This window comes from Mirounga angustirostris, unplaced genomic scaffold (genome assembly GCF_029215605.1).
Source record: "Mirounga angustirostris isolate CCGP_5_RB_7025 unplaced genomic scaffold, mMirAng1.0.hap1 SCAF_11, whole genome shotgun sequence".
Classification (NCBI taxonomy): Eukaryota; Metazoa; Chordata; class Mammalia; order Carnivora; family Phocidae; genus Mirounga; species Mirounga angustirostris.
The window spans coordinates 62,108,803-62,128,167 of record NW_026991719.1 but is presented as its reverse complement, the minus strand read 5'-3'; the positions used below and the strand labels follow the sequence as shown (position 1 = coordinate 62,128,167).

At 39.0% G+C, this 19,365-nt stretch overlaps 1 protein-coding gene across 7 annotated transcripts in view; it reads left to right on the top strand.

The window, feature by feature from the left end:
- Window positions 1-463: 463 nt before the first annotated feature.
- The window catches only part of ATRX (ATRX chromatin remodeler), a 309,326-nt gene continuing 290,424 nt past the window's right edge, over window positions 464-19,365 (top strand). For 4 of the 7 annotated variants that reach the window (XM_064574283.1, XM_064574282.1, XM_064574278.1 and 1 more), the window contains exons 1-2: window positions 464-712; window positions 7,682-7,743. In XM_064574283.1, the coding sequence (XP_064430353.1) occupies window positions 7,688-7,743 (56 nt within the window). In that variant the 5' untranslated portion in view covers window positions 464-712; window positions 7,682-7,687. Of the gene's footprint in view, window positions 713-1,074; window positions 1,096-7,681; window positions 7,744-19,365 lie in introns of those variants that run through there. The other 3 variants (XM_064574281.1, XM_064574279.1, XM_064574284.1) reach the window with 2 other exon arrangements.

The window sequence follows — 19,365 nt, the reverse complement described above, 5'->3', positions numbered from 1 at the left end:
AAAAAAAAAAAAAAGAGTGTGGTGTCTGGTCTGAATCTTGGCTCCACTACTACGAGACTTTGTGTTTTGGTTTCCTCATCTGGAAAATGTAGTTAACAAGCGTCCGTCTGCCTCAAAGAGAATAGGGATTACATGAGATAATCCGGATAAAGGATTAGTATAGTGCCGGGTATATAGTAAACACTCAATAAATGTAAATTGCTGTTATTGTTTTGTCAATATGTCAAGGAAAAGAGGATGGATCGAAAAGCATTTTCAGAATAAAGTCAAAATACGTCACTAGCACTTTCAGGTCATTGGGACTGAATTGGAGCCCCAATGAAAAGGTGGAGGGGATCAAATGACGTAGACCGCCTTAGCAACAGGCCCCCAAAGAAGGTGAATTTCAGTAACCAATAAGAGTTTGAGCTGTGGAGGAGGTAGCCAATCGGTAACGGAAAGAGGAAGAGGGAGGACGCGCCAATTCTTCTGCCTGAGCCTCGGCCCAACAAAATGGCGGCGGCGGCGGCGTCGCTTTGTTTCCGCGGCTCCTGCGGCGGGGGCAGTGGTAGCGGCCTTTGAGCTGTGGGGAGGATCCTGCACCAGCTATAGTGACGACTAAGAGTCCATTGCATTTCTGTCGTAACCCCGTGCCGGAGAGCGCAAAGCGGCGCCCTACGGTCGTTGAAGCTACACGGCGTTGAAGCGAAAACATGACTGCTGAGCCCATGAGGTAAAATACAGCCCCGTCTCACGGGTCCTAACGGTCTGGGTCTATGCGCCTTTTGAGTAGGGTGTTTGGGAAAGCTTTGGCTTGGTGGGTTAGGCCTCTGTGTTGCTTAGCGGAAAGAGACATCGTTTTCTCTTTCGGTGAGAAGGGTTTCGGAGTTTCGGCGGTAGGCTCCAGCCCGGGGTGGGGGTGGCGGTGGCGGTGGGGGTGGGGGGGGGCGCGGCCTGGCGTGTTGGGCGCTTCCTCCAACCTCCCCTAACCGGTGAAGCTTAGTTGGCCTCGTCTAGTTTATTCTTTGGTGCCTGTGGAATTGAGACCCCCGAAGTCGGAGGCGTTTTTGGTATCCCGGTCGTTCTTCCTAATTTTTGGGCCTGGAAGCTGCGTGGGTAAGGAGAGGAGGTGGGGGGGGGGGCGGTAGAGGGGGAGGGGCGGGCGGGAGGATGTGAGATCCTGGGACGAGTTAGTGGCGTTTGGATAGCAGGAGACGGGAAATACCCCAGCTTTGCGGATTTTATTTTTCTGCAGCCCCTGGGGACAAGCTCTTTTTTTGGGGGTGAACGGGTGGGTCTTGCTCGGTTTTTACATTCCTTCTCTACTCCAGATCCTGAAGGGTATCCTTGGATTTATCCCTAGGCAAGGGGGTACTAACGCAGTATACTTCTTGTGAAGTCAAGCTTTAATGGGTTGGTAAGGCAGACCTCAAATGTTTCTCCACTTTCTGGGCAAATTTCGAGCAAAAGTAATTAGACCCTACTTTTAAAAAATTTATTCCGTGAGGGATGAGGAGCAGGTTAATGTGGGTCGATGGGAAGTAAGATTTATTGCAAGGGAAGCTGTGCCTGGTAGGCCTCCTCTTCCCAATCAAGCACGTTTATCAGGTTGAGGTTGTTATTCTCTTGTGCTTCTGATTTGCCTCTTGATAGTGTCTAAAAATATGGGTTGTTAATATGAAATGTATACTACTTTTACACAGGTGGCTGGCTTGCTTTTCAGGCTGTTTGACATCTGACTTTTCATCCCTTGTGAATTAAGTAATTTTTCTGCTCTGAAATGTATCCTTGGCGCCTAGTGGCAAAATAAAACTACAGGGAGCATGGATCAGAATTGCATTGGTAGTTGGCAAAATGTGCCTTTGAGTAAGTATTAATGATGGTTGACGCTTTTAGAGCACTTTACCTAGCATGTAGAGTTTGGGAATGAGCCTGTGATACCTATTATGCCTATTTTTCTACATTAATAAGCAGTAGATCGATCATTTCCTTTCCTTGAGGGAAAAAAAAACACTTTAGTTCTTAGATTATAGATCCCTAGCTATGTAAAGATTGTAGTCTCGGTTTCTGAATTTATGTTAATTGGTCCAGCTACAATAAACCTTTATTTATAGGGTATTGGGCATGTAAGAGGTACCCAGTACAACTTGTTGGCTGGTTATTAGATGCTCATGTTCATTTACATGAAGGGTGTACCTTACAGGTAAATATAACCTCTAGATTTTACTGAAAGTCTCACAAAAAGGAGACTTCATTCATTTTATGCCAAGGTCAGTTTTTTTGTATTGGTCTTGAAAAGTGCTTATTGTTGACTTTCACCTGTATAATCTTAATTCTCAAAACAGCCCTATGGGGTAGGTACTTAGTGTTCCTCATTTTACAGCTGAGGAGGAAACTGAGGCATAGGGAGATCAAAGAGCTTGACTAGAGCTATAGAGCTTGTAACTGGTAGAGCTGGAATTGAACCCAGTTTTGACTCCAGAACTTATGTTCTTAACCACAAGGCACTAATGCCTCCTTGAGCTGCCATGTCTAATGTGATTATGATCATTTTAATTTAGCCCAAGTATTACAGTGGAAGAAGTTTGTGTTAGCTACCATTGTGGTTATTTGTTGTAGGTCTTAGAGCTTGTAGCTTTTACAGTATTTTGCCTTTTATGTACAGATGAGATGATGAGAAAAACTGAAACACTTAATTCCAGGAGAGACTTAAGCTGCATGAAAAACCCCTTGTAAAGAACCACATATATAAATGTTAATTTAAAAATGTATGATGCTCCCTAATTATTTACTGTGAAGGAGCACCAAGTGGGTGTTCAGAACTGTCTCAGGCTGAAGTGTCATTCATCTCAAGTCATAATCATAGTCAAGGATAATCTGACAGGTAATGCTTGAATGAGTAGAACCCACAATACTGAATCACTCTTGATTCTCTCCTAATGTGAGGTAGAAATAATAGAGCAATTCTATACATTATCATTAATTTTATTTTACACAATAGTTACAGATTTTTTTGTATCAGAACTTTGAGCACTTAAAAATAGGAACAAAGAATAGTTCTGATTTTTACTAATGTTTATAAAAGATATTTTCTATGATTCTGTGGTGAAAAAATAGCCAAGAGGCAAGAAGGGGGGGAAATAAACTGATGACCTGGCTAAATCATACACTGAAAAATGAGTGGCTCAGTCTTTAAAAGATTTTGTTTTGTTTTGTATTTTATTTTAAATAAGATTGGCTTGTTTCTTGAAATATCATTATGATTGACAGATAAACTTTTTTTGTATAAAGGTCAGAGATTTGATGGGACTTGTCATTCTTTTTTTAAGATTTTACTTATTTATTTGCGATAGAGAGAGCACGAGCAGGGGGGAGGAACAGAGGGAGAGGGAGATGTAGGCTCCCCACTAAAGCAGGGAGCCTGACGCAGGGCTTGATCCCAGGACCCCAAGATCATGACCTGAGCCGAAGGCAGACACTTAACTGCTGAGCTACCCAGGCTCCCCGACTTGTCATTCTAATCATTATGGCAGCTGATTACTTGAAAACTGACAGCAGTATAACTTGTTATTGGTCTTAAATTTTATTTTTTAATTTATTTATTTGTTTTTAAGTAAGCTCTGTGCCCGGTGTAGGGCTTAAACTGATAACCCTGAGATCAAGAGTCATGTGCTCTTGTCGACTGAGACAGTCAGGTGCTCCATGGTCTTAAATTTTAAAAGGCAGAAGTTATCTAAATGGAGAGATGCTGAGAAAGTGTCTTAGAAAGTATCTGTTAGGGTAGTAAGTCACAATCATTGCCTACTAACCTAATTTTGAAAAATGTTATCTGTGAAATATTTGCATTCCCACCGAGTGGAAAGTATTAAGCCAGGCTGTGGAGGGGGAGTACCTGCAATTTTTATAAAGGGTTTTGAAAGCTTTTAAATACCAGTTGTTTATGTTGCTAATTGGGTGAAAAGAAAGACCTTTGTGACTTTAATTTTGATCATACCAGTTCTCATTGGCAACCCTTGGTATAGTTGACCATAAGCTTTCAGTTATATATTATATTTCTAGAGATAAGATACATGTAGTACTTAAAGAAATTATAGATACAGGTGTGTGAAATAATTTTTTCTGTAAGAAATTGTGTGTATGTGTCTGTTTCACTCTTGGAGTCTGAATAAATTTATGGATTATATCAGACAAATCTTAGGTTTACATGAAGTCCTTTCCTCCAGAACTTGAATGTTCTCTTGCACTTTGGCAAAAGCTGTTCAAATGGTTTAAGCCACTGGAAAATGATGTTTAGATCTTCTCTTAGGAATGTTGAATATAGTAGGACAATAAAAGGAGCATCTAAGTAGGATTTCTCTGTACCTGTATGCTAATGTTTGTCTTGTGATTGGCTTGATAGCTGACATGCAAGGTATCATCCTCCGTTTCTCCATCTGTAAAATGGGAGTAAGTTTAATAGGTACTGATAAAGCCTGCAGTTCTGGAGGAAGTAACATGGTTATAACAGTGGTTCTTAAAAGGCAATAAACTGAAGCTCTTTGTGATGTTTGCTAATTCTTAACTGTTTTAAGAGTGTAAAGAGGTCCTGAGATTAAAAGTGTGAGAACTGCTGGTGTAAGAGGAATGAACACTGAACTCTGAGCCAAACCAGGGTTTTCTAGGTATAGCTCTGTTGCTTAACTGATTGTAGGACCTTGGACCGATTTATCCTTTCCAGGCTTCTGCTTTGTCATTTGCAAAATGAACCTGTACTTGATGTTCTATAAGGTTATTAAAAAAAAATGGGGGCATCTGGTTGGCTCAGTCGATAGAGTAGGTGACTCTTGATCTTAGGGCTGTGAGTTTGAGCCCCACATTGGGCGTAGAGTTTTAAAAAAATAAAAAAATAATTCTGCTTATGTGAATGTTGATCATTTTTTGGTTTTACTTTGGGGGTAGGAAGAAAGGTAGTGCTGAAGGGAAGTTTCTTTAGCCATGTATGCATATCTTTTTTTTTTTTTTTTTTAAACTTACATGGTTAGGATACAGGTGTTTTGTTGATGATATCATCTGTCATCAATGTACACGTATTTGTGCAAACATTGGAAAGGAAACATTTTTTGTTGAGTAGTTTGTTAATATTGTGGCTCAGGATATGTTCCATTTTGAAAGATTATTATATCCAGGATATTATATTTCTACCCTTTGTTATTTAAAGATTTATTTATTTATTTATTTGTTTATTTATTTATTTATTTTAGAGAGTGAGAGAGTGCAGTGGGGAGAGGGAGAGGGAGAGAGAGTTTCAAGCAGACTCCGTGCTGAGCACAGGGCCCAATGTGGGGCTCCATCTCACGACCCTGAGATCACAACCTGAGCTAAAACCAGGAGTCGGATGCTCAACCTACTGTGCCACTCAGGTGCCCCATTTCTCCCATTTCTGCCTTTTTTTTAAAGGTTTTATTTATTTATTTGTCAGAGAGACAGAGACAGAGAGAGCACAAGCAGGGGGAGCAGCAGGCAGAGGGAGAAGCAGGCTCCCCGCTGAGCATGGAGCCCTGTGCGGGGCTCGATCCCAGGACCCTGGGATCATGACCTGAGCCAAAGGCAGATGCTTAACCGACTGAGCCACACAGGCGTCCCGATTTCTGCCCTTTTATGTTTAGGGATGATACTTACGAAAAGACCTTTATTCTGGCCAATTGTGCTTTTTGCCCTGGGAAAAGGTTCTGTGAATTGTGTGCTATAGTCACTATTTTGAGATCCTGTTTCTTGAGACTTTGTCTTTCAGTTTTGGCTTGAGGTAGCCATTCTTGGTATCTATAGTCCAGCTTTCTTGTTGACTGTTATATACAATATTGTTTAAGAAATTATTGGTATGGCAGTGGTGTTCATGTGTTTATATCCTGCACTTCATATTTTAGGAGAATGCTTTATTAGTTGATCAAATACTTGAGTATCAACTAGGGGTCAGGCACTGTGCTATGGTATGCAAAGTTTAATACAAAATTCTCACCTCCCTAAGGCATTCTTAACCTAGTGAGGGAGATATTAAGTACATAAGCAGGTATGAAACAGTGCTAAAATAGAGGTATATTGGTTTTACTGGGTACCAGAAATGAAGGAAAGCCTAATTTGGGGGACGTCTAGGAAAGTTTTACAGAGGAGGTGGTATCTATATTGGGTCTTGAAGATGAGTTAGCAATTGAGGGCTGACTGTGAAAAAGGGCTGCCCATGCATCAGGATTAGTATGGCTAAAGATTAGTCTTATTTTCCGTATGGCAGAGGAAATTATAGACATGTACACAAATAATTTTGAAGCAGGATATAAAGTAGTAAATGCTGCAGTAGGTAAAAACTAAATTCAGAGTAGGAAGGTATTTCTGATGGGGTCCAGGGAAGGCCCTTGGAGGATAGGTACGGTTTTGACAAAGAAAACTGGAGGAGAGTCCAGATGTGAGATATAGTAGCTTGAGCAAAGGATTGTGGTATATATTAGTGTTTTCTCTTGGGAAGCAGGTCAACTTAGAATTTTTAACTCAGTTCCTGGACAAATATTGTATAACTATTGTGCAATTAGTATGTTTTTTTCCCCAGCTTTATTGATATATAGTTGACATACTACACTGTGTAAGTTTAAGATGTACAACGTGATGATTTGATATATGTATATATTTTGAAATGTTTACCATGATAAGGTTAGTTAACACATCCCTCACCTCACATAACCATTTTTTTGTTCTTATGGTGAGAACATTTTAAAATCTACTCTCTACCGACTTTCATGTAATAGAGTATAGTTAACTATAGTCACCATGCTATGTATTAGATGTCCAGAACTTATTCATCTTCTAGTGCAGTTTGTATGTTAACTTTTGTGGCTTGATGATCTTGAAAAAGCCATATGTGCCCTTTGTAAATGAGCCTGATAATTTCAGTTCAGAAGAACTGTCACAAATATTTTCCACTTTTCTTAAAGATTGTGTAGAATTTAATGCACGGATTTTGATTGACTATGATTGTTCAAAATCTATCCTTAGTTTTTATTTTGGTCATTTGAAGTGGTCAGTTGACTTTTGGATAATCACTGATTTATAAAGTCCAAAATCAAAGTAATTTATTTTCATGTAATACTAGATTTGTTATTTTGCTTATTTGAATTATCTTAACTGTTTTTTGATTTATATGATAGCATTCCAAACCTAGCTCTGCTATAATGCTTGTTTTGAATATGCATATTTGTCCCAACAAGATTGATACATCAGGGAACAATTTGAGCATAAGACAAAATTTGCATTTTCTTATGCAGGATTTTGTCTGCAAGGTCAGGGATCAGCAAATTATGACCACCAACCAGTGGCCTGTTTTTGTAAATAAAGTTCTGCTGGAACACACCCAAGCCCATTTGTCTGTATTGTCTGTGGCTGCTTTTGTACCACAATCTCAGAGTTGAGTAGTTGTAACAAAGACCTAACTGCCCACAAAGCCTAAAATATTTACTATCTGGTCCTTTATAGAAAGTTTTCCCTGGGTGAAAACAGGAAGCTACACCCAGCTGAACTAACTGCATTAAATCATGCATATACATGCACACACCTCACACCTCAAACATCTGTTGGCTAGCTCAGTGCACCCCTTGCGTTGTAAGCCACTCCCATCCACGTCTGTTGTTACAGTTTTCCATCCGATTTCAGATAACCCTCCTTCCATATCATTTCACAGTAATTCATGAGCTGCAGCCCTTCTGATGTACTTCCACAAGCAAACTTCAGGTCTTTTTCAAGGTAAAGTGCTGTATTTATTGTTGTGTTTGTGTATTTTTTAATCACCTCATGTATAAACTGTAAAATTGTGCTATCATTTTTATTAGGTTTCTGTCTTTTTAAAAAATGTGTCACTGATGAAGTTTTTTGAGTGTTGTAGTTCTAACCCCATTTTCCCTATGAATCCTTTGGTGTTCATTGCACAATTTTGCATAACCTGGTGATTTTTAGGAACTCATGTGATTTCAGAACTGACTGTAATTGTCATGCTGCAAAAAGTACTAATTCATTCACCAAATATTTCTTGGACTATGTGAAGATTAAATGAGTTAAAGGACACAGATTAGTGTCTGGGACATACTACTCAAATACTAGTTATTACTCATTACTATTGCCATGTGCCAAGAGCTGTTCAAAGTACTGCTTAGGTGAACAAGACAAATTAAAGCTTTGTCCCCATGGAGCTTATGTTATACTTCAAAAAAATCTGTATTAATACACATTTTGGCTAGTAACTTAGTCCTACTCCCATAAAAGACATTTGGTGTTTTTATAGATAACATTTTAAAAATACCCAGAGATCAAAGACATTTACTTAGAACAACTTTCTTGTCAATGTCTCATTGATCTCATGCAATATTTTATTGAATGATTTTTAAAGATGTTTTTAATAACTGTACCCTTGGGAGATGAATCTGATCTACCTTCAAGGAAATAAAGAATAATCATCTGCTTTTTACTATATTTCAAAATAAAAAGTTAAAAAATACAAATTCAGACTTAATTTGCAAAAATAGTATGCAGGTTGTCATAGGCCCTCCACCCAGATTCAGCAAATAGTAATTTTTTACATTTGCTTTATCATTCTGTCTGCATTATTTTTGAGCCATTTGAGAGTAAATTGCAGACATGATGCTCCTTTACCCCTGAATACTTCAATATGTATTTCCCCAAAATAGGAATATTCTCTTATGTAGCCTGAGTATAGTTAGCAAAATTAGAAATTAACATTGATACTATTTCTTTTTTTTAAGATTTTATTTGTTTATTTGAGAGAGAGAGGGAGGGAGAGAGCACAAGCAGGGGGAGCAGCAGAGGCAGAGGGAGAAGCAGACTCCCTGCAGAGCAGAGAGCCTGATGTGGGGCTCCATCCCAGGACCCTGGGATCATGACCTGAGCCGAAGGCAGCTGCTTAACCGACTGAGCCACCCAGGCGCCCCACTGTTTCTTTAATTAAAAGATTTTTTTAAAAGATTTTATTTATTTGAGAGAGAGAGTGCGTGCACACATGTACGCACGAGAGGGGGTCAGGGGCAGAGGGAGAGGGAGAAGCAGCCTCCCCATTGAGCAGGGAGCCTGAAGCGGGATCCCAGGACCCCGATATCATGACCTGAGCTGAAGGCAGATGCTTAACAGACTGAGCCACTCAGGCACCCTAAGATTTTATTTTATTTTTTATTTATTTGTTTGTTTGTTTGTTTGACAGAGACACAGTGAGAGAGGGAACACAAGCAGGGGGAGTGGGAGAGGGAGAAGCAGGCTTCCCGCTGAGCAGGGAGCCCAATGGGGGGCTTGATCCCAGAACCCTGAGATCATGACCTGAGCCAAAGGCAGATGCTTAAGGACTGAGCCACCCAGGCGCCCCCTTAGGATTTTATTTTTAAGCAATCTCTACACTCAGTGTGGGGCTTTAACTCACAACCCTGAGATCAAGAGTCGCATGCTCCACTGACTGAGCCAGCCAGGCGCCCCCATACAATACTGTTCCTAATCTACAGACCTTATTCATGTTTTGCCAGTTGCTTCATAATGTCCTTTATAGTGAAAGAAAAAAAAATTTTTCTGGTCTAGCATCCAGTTTTGGAGCATGCATTGCAATTCATTGTCATGTCTCTTTAATCTTCTTTACTCTTGAGCACTGTACCGTGCTTTTTTTTCCCCCTTACATATTTTTGAAGAACAGGATAGTTAATTTGGGTTTGTCTGATATTTCCTTGTGATCACGTATTTTGCTAGAAATACTATGAAGTGATGTTGTGTCTTTCTCAGCACATTTTAATTTATTTTATTTTTAATTTTTATTTTTTTAAAGATTTTATTTATTTGACAGAGAGAGAGAGAGAGAGACAGCGAGAGAGGGAACACAAGCGAAGGGAGTGGGAAAGGGAGAAGCAGGCTTCCCCCTGAGCAGGGAGCCTGATGCGGGGCTCTTGATCCCAGGACCCCAGGATCATGACTGGAGCCAAAGGCAGATGCTTAATGACTGAGCCACCCAGGCGCCCCTTTCTCAGCACATTTTATCAGGAGGCATATGATATCTTTGCTTTTACTATATTTTAAAATGTATTTTCTTTTAATACTAAGATTATCAATCAGCTCATTCTCTGCCATTTAATTTAGGTATTTGAAGCTAGGTTTGGTTAATTTCTATAGAGTTGGGAAGAATTTGCCCACCTCTTATTGGTGGGTTTTTTTTTTTTTTTGCTTTTCCCCTTTTCCCCTTCTTCATATATGTATCCCCAACATTCAAAACCACAAAACACCCTATTTATGAATTTTCATAGTGTATTCTAAGTGTCTGCTAAAAGTAGAGAATCAAGAGTGAATGTTTCGGGGTGCCTGGGTGGCTCAGTCGTTAAGCATCTACCTTCAGCTCAGGTCATAATCCCAGAGTCCTGGGATCGAGCCCCGCATCGGGCTACCTGCTCAGCCGGGAGCCTGCTTCTCCCTTTCCCACTCCCCCTGCTTGTGTTCCCTCTCTAGCTGTGTCTGTCAAATAAATAAAATCTTTAAAATATATATATATATAAATAAAAAAATAAATAGAAGCACTAAAAAAAAGAGTGAATGTTTCATGTTAAAGTGACTGCACCTGTTACTTGTTAAGTATATGAAATAATACATTTCTTTCAAAGGCTGACTATCATGCATCCAACACAGCTTACTGAATATCTCAGTTTAGACACTGAAGAGAAGATATTGGAGGGTACTAAATGACTTCAGGGTTGTTTTGTGGGGTTTTTTTCCCAGGGTTGTTTTTTTTAATACTCAACAAATCACTCTTCTTTTAAGGAATGCCTGAGCAGACATTATCTTCATTTTAATAAGCATTTATTATTCCTTTGTACAAGGCAATATGTTATTTCCCACATGGGAAAAAGATGAACCCTGACCAGTTTCCTCCTTTGAGGAGCTTACACTCCAGTAGAGAGTACTCTGAGTTTTAAACAAGGAACTCTAAGCAGAGTGTGTTGCTTATTATAAGAGAAGTAAAACAAAATTCAGAAGAGGGGAAGGGAACCTTCTTTGAGCTGAGTTGTGGTATGATTGGAAAGTCATGTGTGAATTATCTTGCAGAGAGCTTCGAATGCTATGCTTAGGAATTTCAGACTTTATAAACATAGGAAGCTTTTTTTTTAAAGATTTTATTTATTTATCTGACAGAGACACAGCGAGAGAGGGAACACAAGCAGGGGGAGTGGGAGAGGGAGGAGCAGGCTTCCCACTGAGCAGGGAGCCCGATGCGGGGCTCAATCCCAGGACCCTGGGATCATGACCTGAGCCGAAGGCAGGCGCTTAACGACTGAATGACTCAGGTGCCCCAGCATGGGGAGCCTTTGAATATTTTGAGCATGGGGTTACATTTGAGTTTACTCTATGCCAATCATTGGAAATACTGAGAAGATAGAACAGTCCTTTAGACAAGGAATATATTTAGGAGTATATAGACCTATATGTTCAATTCCCATTCCCCCTAAAAGTATAGTAGCAGATGCTAAGTACCAGCTGAGTACTAATGACATATATGGTATTAGAACACAGTAGTTTAGTACTTGAATCGGGTAGAATGAACTTGGATAAAAAATGGAATTTAAAGTCAGGAAAGGATGACTTTTGGGAACTTCTTCCTCCTTCATCCCCATTCCAGTAGATATTAAAAAAATTTAAATGACTTGTGTTCCTGAATATTGCCACCCACTTACTAGTGTATTCCATGATTTGTCTCTGACATCTGAATTCTAAACAATAACCTGATTATTCTGGATGGGAGCTAGGGTTACCTGCCTAACTTGAAGGATGAATTGTGGAAACAGGTGCTTTTTTTTGTCTCCAAAATCTAAATGTCTTAAATTTGTATTTATTTTTCTGCAGAGAAATAGAACCACAGTTCTCACCTAAAGACCCTTTTCTTATAACTCCTTAAAACAGGAATAAAACTTTTTGCTTTGCTTTCTTGCTGTTGCCACATTGTTTGCCTCTTGTCTCCATTTGCAGACTGTCTTTGGGTGGGGTGGGGTGTGGTGTATCATTGGAATGAGCTGTATTTACTAAAGCAGAAATCAGTGTATGAGGTGAGATGAAACATTTCTTGAAGGTTTTAGTAATTAGGCCCACATGAACATGGTGACCTTTATTGCAATGTAATTTTTATTTAGAGTATTACACAGAGACCGCTATTTAAACATAATAAGGCAGAATGCTGACCTTATTCAAATATTGCTGCTTTATTACAAATTTGTAATTTCTTACCTCCATTAGAGCCTGTATACTTTTATATTTAAAAAAATAGACTGGAATGTTTTTAGTCCTCCATTGTGTCTTTTTCTTTCTTTTCAAATTTTTATTTAAATTCTAGTTAACATACAGTATAGTATTGGTTTCAGGAAGTCTTCATTTTTTAAAAAATATTTATTTGAGAAAGAGAGAGAGAGAGCACAAGTAGGGGGAGGGACAGAGGGAGAGGGGGAGGGAGAAGCTGACTCCCTGCTGAGCATGGGCCCTGATGTGGGGTTTGATTCTAGGATCCTGCGATTGTGACTGAAGTCAAACACTTAACCGAATGAGCCACCCAGGTGCCCCCTTCATGGTTTCTTAAATGTTTTGGAAAGGTTGACATTTTTTTTTTAAAGATTTATTTGACAGAGATAGAACACAAGCAGGGGAAGTAGCAGATAGAGGCAGAGGGAGAAGCAGGTTCCTTGCTGAGTAGGGAACCTGATGCAGGGCTCAATCCCAGGACCCTGCAATCATGACCTGAGCTGAAGGTAGCCGCTTAACCGACTGAGCTACCCAGGCACCCGGGAAAGGTTGACATTTTCTTTTTTTTTTTTTAAAGATTTTATTTATTTATTTGAGAGAGAGAGAATGAGAGACAGAGAGCACAAGAGGGAAGAGGGCAGAGGGAGAAGCAGACCCCCTGCTGAGCAGGGAGCCCGATGTGGGACTTGATCCTGGGACTCCAGGATCATGACCTGAGCTGAAGGCAGTCGCTTAACCAACTGAGCCACCCAGGTGCCCAAGGTTGACATTTTCATACCAATTCTGAATAGTGTTTATTTGCCCAAGTAGGTACTGTTGGTACTGAGCCTAATTAAACCAGAAAAATTTAAGCTCTGCTCTTAAGTGCTTTTAGACTAAAAATAAATAACACAAGACAAGAAGATAATTAATAAATCACAGAGATATATTTCCCTGATAACAAATATGGCAGATACGGAGATAGCTTATACATGCATACCTATGAACTTTCGAAACAGATTTTAAGACATTTTTCTTGTGCTGGAAGGGAGAATGGTAATGGACAAATATTACTGTTACCAACCTTGTTGTTTGTATATTTCTTTTGTTATTTTTTAGTTGCAATAAAATATAAAATTTAGCATTTTAACCACTTTAAAGTGTATAATTCAGTGGCATTAAGTACATTAAATATATTCAGTGTTGTGCAACCATCATTGCTGTCAAATTCTGGAACATTTCCTTGACCTCCCAAAGAATCCCTGTATCTCCCAATATTCTGCATCATTGTGCATCCGTTACCTCTGTCCAACTCCAGAACTTTTTTGTCATCTCAAACTGAAACTGTACCCATTAAACAGTAAGTTTCATTCCCCTCTCCCCTAATCCCCTGGTAACTACCTTTTCACTTTCTGTCTCTGATTTTAACTATTCTAGATACTTCTTTATAAATGGAATTGCACAATATTTGTCCTTTTGTGTTTGGCTTATTTCATTATTTAGCATAATGTCCTCAAGGTTCACCCATTTTGTAGCATGTATCAGAATTTCATTACTTTTTTTTTTTTAAGATTTTATTTATTTATTTGACAGAGAGAGAGAGAGAGAGAGACAGTGAGAGAGGGAACACAAGCAGGGGAGTGGGAGAGGGAGAAGCAGGCCTCCTGCAGAGCAGGGAGCCTGACGCGGGGTTTGATCCCAGGACTCTGGGATCATGACCTGAGCCAAAGGCAGAGGCCCAGCGACTGAGCCACCCAGGCCCCCCTAGAATTTCATTCCTTTTTAAGGCTAAATAATATTCCATTCATTATGTATGTACCATACATATTTAGTTTATCCATTCATCTGTTGATGGACATTTGTGTTTTTATCTTGGCTGTTGTGCATAGTGCTTCTGTAAACATTGGTGAACAAATGTCTGTCCAAGTCTCTATTTTCAGTTCTTTTGGGTATGTACCTAGAAGTGGAATTCTAGCTTTAATTTTTTGATGAACCACTAAACTGTTTTCCATGGTGGCTGTGCTGTTTTACATTCCCACTTGCATTGTATAAGGGTAAGAATTTCTCTGCATTCTTGGTCAACAGTGCTTTTTGTTTTGTTTTGTCTTTTAGAAAAATGAGCTTATACAGTTTATTTTAGAATTAAATTAACTTAAAAAATTTAGTTGACTATGTCAATTATACTCAAAATATAAAACAAATGAATTGACAAGAAACTAAAATGAAATAAAGAGGATTAAGAGGTACAAACTTCCAGTTATAAAATAAATAAGTCATGGAGATGCACAGTACAGCATAGAGAATATAGTCAATAAGATTGTAATAATGTTTGGTACAGATAGTGACTACACTTATCATGGTGAGCACTGAGTAATGTGTAGAAGTGTTGAGTATGTGTGTACCTGAAATTAAGATAACACTGTATATTATTTATACTTCAGTATTTTGTTTTTTTTTAATAATAGCTATACTAACAGGTGTGAAGTGTTATTGTAGTTTTTATTTGCATTTCCCTAATGACTTGTGATATAAAGCCTCTTTTCATGTGTTTATTGGCTGTTGGTATATCTTTGGAAAAATGTCTATTGAAGTCTTTTGCCCAATTTAAAATTTTTGTTGTTGTTGTTGTAGGAGTCATTTAAAAATTCTGGATATTGGGGTGCCTCAGTCAGTTAAGTGTCTAACTCTTGATCTTACCTCAGGTCTTGATCTCAGGATTGTGAGTTCAAGTCCCGGAAGGGGCTCCATGCTGCGTTTGGAACCTACTTAAAATAAATTCTGGTTATTAATCCCTTATCAAATATATGATTTGTGAATATCTTTCCCATTCTGTGGGTTGTCTTTTCACTCTTTTGGTAGTGTTCTTTGATGCATGAAAGTTTTCAGTTTGGATGAAGTCCCAAGTTATCTGTTTTTCTTTTGTTGTATGAGTGTTTGGTGCCATCCAAGAAATTATTGCCAAATCTAAAGTCATGAAGATTTATCCCTCTATTTTCTTCTTTTTCTTTTTAAAAGATTTTTTTTTTTAAGATTTTTTAATTTATTTGACAGAGAAAGACACAGCGAGAGAGGGAACACAAACGGGGAGTGGGAGAGGGAGAAGCAGACTCCCTGCCGAGCAGGGAGCCCGATGCGGGACTCGATCCAGGGACTCCAGGATCATGACCTGAGCTGAAGGCAGTCGCTTAACCAACTGAGCCACCCAGGCGCCCCTAAAAGATTTTTATTTGTCAGAGAGAGAGAGCACAAGCAGGGGGGAGCGGCGGGCAGAGGGAGAAGCAGGCTTCCCACTGAGCAAGGAGCCCGATGCGGGACTTGATCCCAGGACCCTGGGATCATGACCTGAGCTGAAGGCAGATGCTTAACTGAGTCACACAGGCATCCCTATTTTCTTCTAAGAATTTATAGTTTAGTTCATATGTAGGTCTTTGATCCAATTTGAATTAGTTTTTTAAAAAGATTTTAAAAATTTTATTTATGTATTTATGTATTTTAGAGAGGGAGCAGGGAGGGGCAGAGGTATAAGGAGAGAGAGAATCTTACACAGGCTCCACGCCCAGTGTGGAGCCCTGCGTGGGGCTTGATCTCACAACCCTGAGATCATGACCTGAGCCAAAATCAAGAGTTGGATGTTTAATCGACTGAGCCACCCAGGTGCCCCAAGATTTTATTTTTAAGTAATTTCTACACCCATTGTGGGGCTTGAATTCACAACCCTGAGATCGAGTCACATGCTCTACTGACTGAGCCAGCCAGGCGCCCCTGGAATTAATTTTTGTATATGGTGTGAGATAGGGGTCCAACTTCATTCTTTTGCATATGGATATCCAGTTCTCCTAGCACCATTTGCTGAAGAGACTGTTCTTTTTCCATTTAGTGGTCTTGGCGTCATTGTCTAATATCAGTTGACCATAGATGTATGGATATATTTGTTTTTTTTTGTTCTATTTGTCTAACCTTATGCCAGTAGCACACTGTTTGATTACTTGAGCTTTGTAGCAAGTTTTGAAATTGGGAAGTGAGAGTATTCCAACTTTGTCCTCTTTCAAGATTGGTTTAGCTATTTGGGGTTCCTTGAATTTGCATATGAATTTTAGGATTGACTTTTCAATTTTTGCAATAGTGGCTGGGGCAGTTTTAATAGAGATTACATTGAATCTGTATATTTTGGGGAGTATTGCTCTCAACAATATTAGATCTTTTGGAACATGAGATGTCACTCCATTTAATAGGAATTGTTTATTTTCTTTTTTTCATTTATTTTTTGTAGTAATCTTTACACCCTATGTGGGGCTTGAACTCATGAACCTGAAATCAAGAGTTGCAAGCTCTTCTGACTGAGCCAGCCAGGCTCCCCTTGAATTAATTTCTTTTAAGCAGTGTTTTGTAGTGTTCATTGTACAAGTTTTGAACCTCTTTGATTAAATTCATTCCTATATATTCTTTTTGATGCTTTTGTAAATGGAAGTGTTTTCTCAATATTCTCTTTGGATTGTTTATTGCTAGTGTATAGGAATATAACTACTCTCTGCTTGTTGATCTTATATCCTGCAACTGTGCTGAATTCATTTATTATCTCTACTTTTTTATGGATTGTTTAGGATTTTCTATATGTGAGATCATGTCCTCTACAAACTACTTTATCCTTTGCTGTTTGGATTGTTGTTTTCTTTTTAAATTTCTGTTGAATAGAAATGGCAAAAACAACCATACTTGTCTTGTTTCTGATCTTAGGTTGTAAGTTTTTAGTCTTTTCACTATTAAGTATGATGTTAGCTGTGAGTTTTTCATTAATACTCTTTATCCAATTGAGGAAGTTCCTTTCTCTTCCTAGTTCTCGGAGTGTTTTTATTGTGAAAGGGTGTTGAATTTTGTCAGATGATTTTTCTGTGTCAACTTGGATGATTATGTGATTTTCCCCCTTTTTCTATTTATGTGGTATTTTACATTGATTTATTTTTGCCACACTTTGCATTCCTGGGATAAATCCCACTTGGTCATGGTGTATAATTCTTTAATGTGTTACTGAATTCTACTTGCTAGCATTCTGTTTAGGATTTTGTATCAGTAGCTAGTATTTTTTTTTTTTAAAGATTTTATTTATTTGACAGAGACACAGCGAGAGAGGGAACACAAGCAGGGGGAGTGGGGGAGGGAGAAGCAGGCTTCCTGCAGAGCAGGGAGCCCGATGTGGGGCTCGATCCCAGGACCCCAGGATCATGACCTGAGCTGAAGACAGACGCTTAACGACTGAGACACCCAGGCGCCCCAGTAGCTAGTATTTTGTTTAGGATTTTTGCGTCAGTATTCATAAGAGATATTGGCCTGTATTTTTCTTTTTTTGTGATGTCTTTGTGGTATCAGGGTAATGCTGGCCTTGTAGAATGAGTTAAATGTTCCCTTCTCTTCTGTTTTTGGGAAGAATTTGAGAGATGATAATTATTCATTAAATGTTTGGTAGAATTTACTGGTGAAGCCACTGATTCTGGGTTTTTCTTTTTTGGGATGTTTTTGATTATTTTTTTTATTTTTTTTTAAAGATTTTATTTATTTATTTGACAGAGAGAGACACAGCGAGAGAGGGAACATAAGCAGGGGGAGTGGGGGAGGGAGAAGCAGGCTTCCCGCCGAGCAGGGAGCCGGATGTGGGGCTTGATCCCAGGACCCTGGGATCATGACCTGAGCTGAAGGCAGACGCTTAACGACTGAGACACCCAGGCGCCCGGGATGTTTTTGATTATTAACTCAAGAGATTGAATAGTTACAAATCAAAAAAAGAAAAGAAAGAAAAAAGTGGCATTGGTATTTACCTAATGTGGTTGCTTTTACCATTGTTCTTTATTTTATAATACAGCTCCAGGTTACACTGTGGTGTTGTTTCATTTCAGCCTGATTGCTCCCTTTAGCATTTCTTGTAGGGCAAGTATACTAGCAGTGCATTTTCCTCAGCTTTTGATTTTTTAGCCTATTTATTCATTTTTCAGGGATACAGAATTCTTGTTGTTTTTTTTTTTTTTTGCAGCAGTTTAATACTCAATTTTTAAAAATGTATTTAAGAGAGAGAGCACAGGGGGAGGGGCAAAGGGAGAAGGGAGAGTCTTAAACAGACTCCACCAGGACTTGATCTCAGGGCCCTGAGATCATAACCTGAGCTGAAACCAAGAGTTAGATGCTTAACCAACTGCGCTACCCAGGCGCCCCTTTTTGCAACACTTTAAATATGTCATCTCACTTTATTGGTTTCCATGGTGTTCAACTGTTAATGAGGATCCATTGTACTTGTCAGTTGTACTCATTGATTTCTAGATTTTCTTTGGCTTTGACAGTTTAATTATATTTTGTCTCACTGTGGAACTCTTTATCCTTCTCAGAATTCATTGACCTTGGATATGTAGGTTCATGTATTTCATGAATTTGGGCTGCTTTGACTATTACTTAAATATTCTTACGGCTCCTTTTTCTTCTCTTCTGTGACTGTCATTATGCATGTGTTATGCTTGATAGTATCTCACAAGTTTCTGATGCTCTGTTCATTTTTCCTCATTCTGTTTTCTTTCTGCTTTTCATACTGGGTACTCTGAGTTGGTGCTAACTTTAAATTCATGTATTCTTTCTTATCCTTGGTCAGATCTGTTGAACCTTTGTCGTGAATTTTTCATGTCTGCTATTGTATTTTTCAACTCCAAAACTTTATTTGGTTCCTTTTTATAATTTGTGTATTTTTACTTCGGTAAGACATGCTGGTTTCTTTAGCTCTTTGTATTTAAAAGTTTATTTAAAGTCCTTGCCTATTAATTCCAACATCTGGGCCTCCTCAGGGACAGTTCTGTTAATTTCTTCTTTTTTCCCTGGGAATGGGCCATATGTTCTTATTTCTTGACATGCTTCTACGTTTTTGTTGAAAACAGATAATTTGAATATTGTAATATGGCAATTCTGGAAAACATTTTTCCCCCTCCCCAGGGTTTGTTGTTGCTTCTTGTTGTGGTTTTTGCTTAGTGAACTTTTTTTTTTAAGATTTTATTTATTTATTTGAGAGAGACAGAGAGAGCACAAGCAGTGGGGAAGGGAAGAGGGAGACAGAAGCAGGCTCCTGGCTGAGCAGGGAGCCCCATGTGGGGTTTG